The sequence below is a fragment of the Pteropus alecto genome, unplaced genomic scaffold (assembly GCF_000325575.1).
Source record: "Pteropus alecto unplaced genomic scaffold, ASM32557v1 scaffold5, whole genome shotgun sequence".
NCBI classification, from domain to species: Eukaryota; Metazoa; Chordata; class Mammalia; order Chiroptera; family Pteropodidae; genus Pteropus; species Pteropus alecto.
The window spans coordinates 31301176-31301868 of record NW_006441953.1 but is presented as its reverse complement, the minus strand read 5'-3'; the positions used below and the strand labels follow the sequence as shown (position 1 = coordinate 31301868).

General features: G+C 55.6%; 1 protein-coding gene across 1 annotated transcript in view; it reads right to left on the bottom strand.

The window, feature by feature from the left end:
• Positions 1–366, bottom strand: part of HTRA3 (HtrA serine peptidase 3) — a 42647-nt gene extending 42281 nt beyond the window's left edge. Inside the window, exon 1 of the mRNA XM_025051838.1 lies at positions 354–366. Coding sequence (XP_024907606.1) covers positions 354–366 — 13 coding nt within the window. The remainder of the gene's footprint in view (positions 1–353) is intronic.
• Positions 367–693: the final 327 nt, after the last annotated feature.

Genomic DNA, 693 nt, shown 5'->3' with positions numbered 1-693 from the left:
CGCGTCTATGTGCGCGCGCATGCGTGTGTATGCGCACATGTGTGCATGTGTGTGTGCATGTGTGCGTGCATGTGTGTGCATGTGCGCATGTGTGTGTATGCGTGCACGTGTGCGCACACGTGTGTATGTGTGTGCGTGCATGTGTGTGTGCATGCATGCGTGCGTGCATGTGTGTGTGCACGTGTGAGTGCGTGTGTGTGCGTGCGTGTGTGTGCGTGTGAGGGTGTGTGTACTGCGACATGTTTGCCACCACAGTGTCACAACGCCTCCGTCAGGTCTCCTAACTACCATTTCTTCTTTGTGGTGAGAACATTTAAGATTTACGGTCTTAGCAAGTCCTACGATGTTATTACCTGTGATCACCATGCCGTAATCACGGTCATGTAATAGGAAATCTGGAGCCCTGAGCCAACATCTCCCCGCTCCCCCAGCCCCTGCTGACCACCAGTCTACGGTCTCTCTCCGTGAGTTCCGCCTTTTTAGATCCCCCACAGAAGCGACGTTGTATGGTTTCTCTGTCTGACTCATGTCACTTAGCACAGTGTCCTTGACGTCCATCCATGTCGTTGCACATGCCCAATACCAGTGTTTCTGACCCATGTGCAGCCTCCCTAGTCACCTGCTCCTGGGCACGCCGCCGTGCCCTGGGTGGGTCACACCCCCAGGGACTCGGGGTTGGCCTTGCTAGGCCCC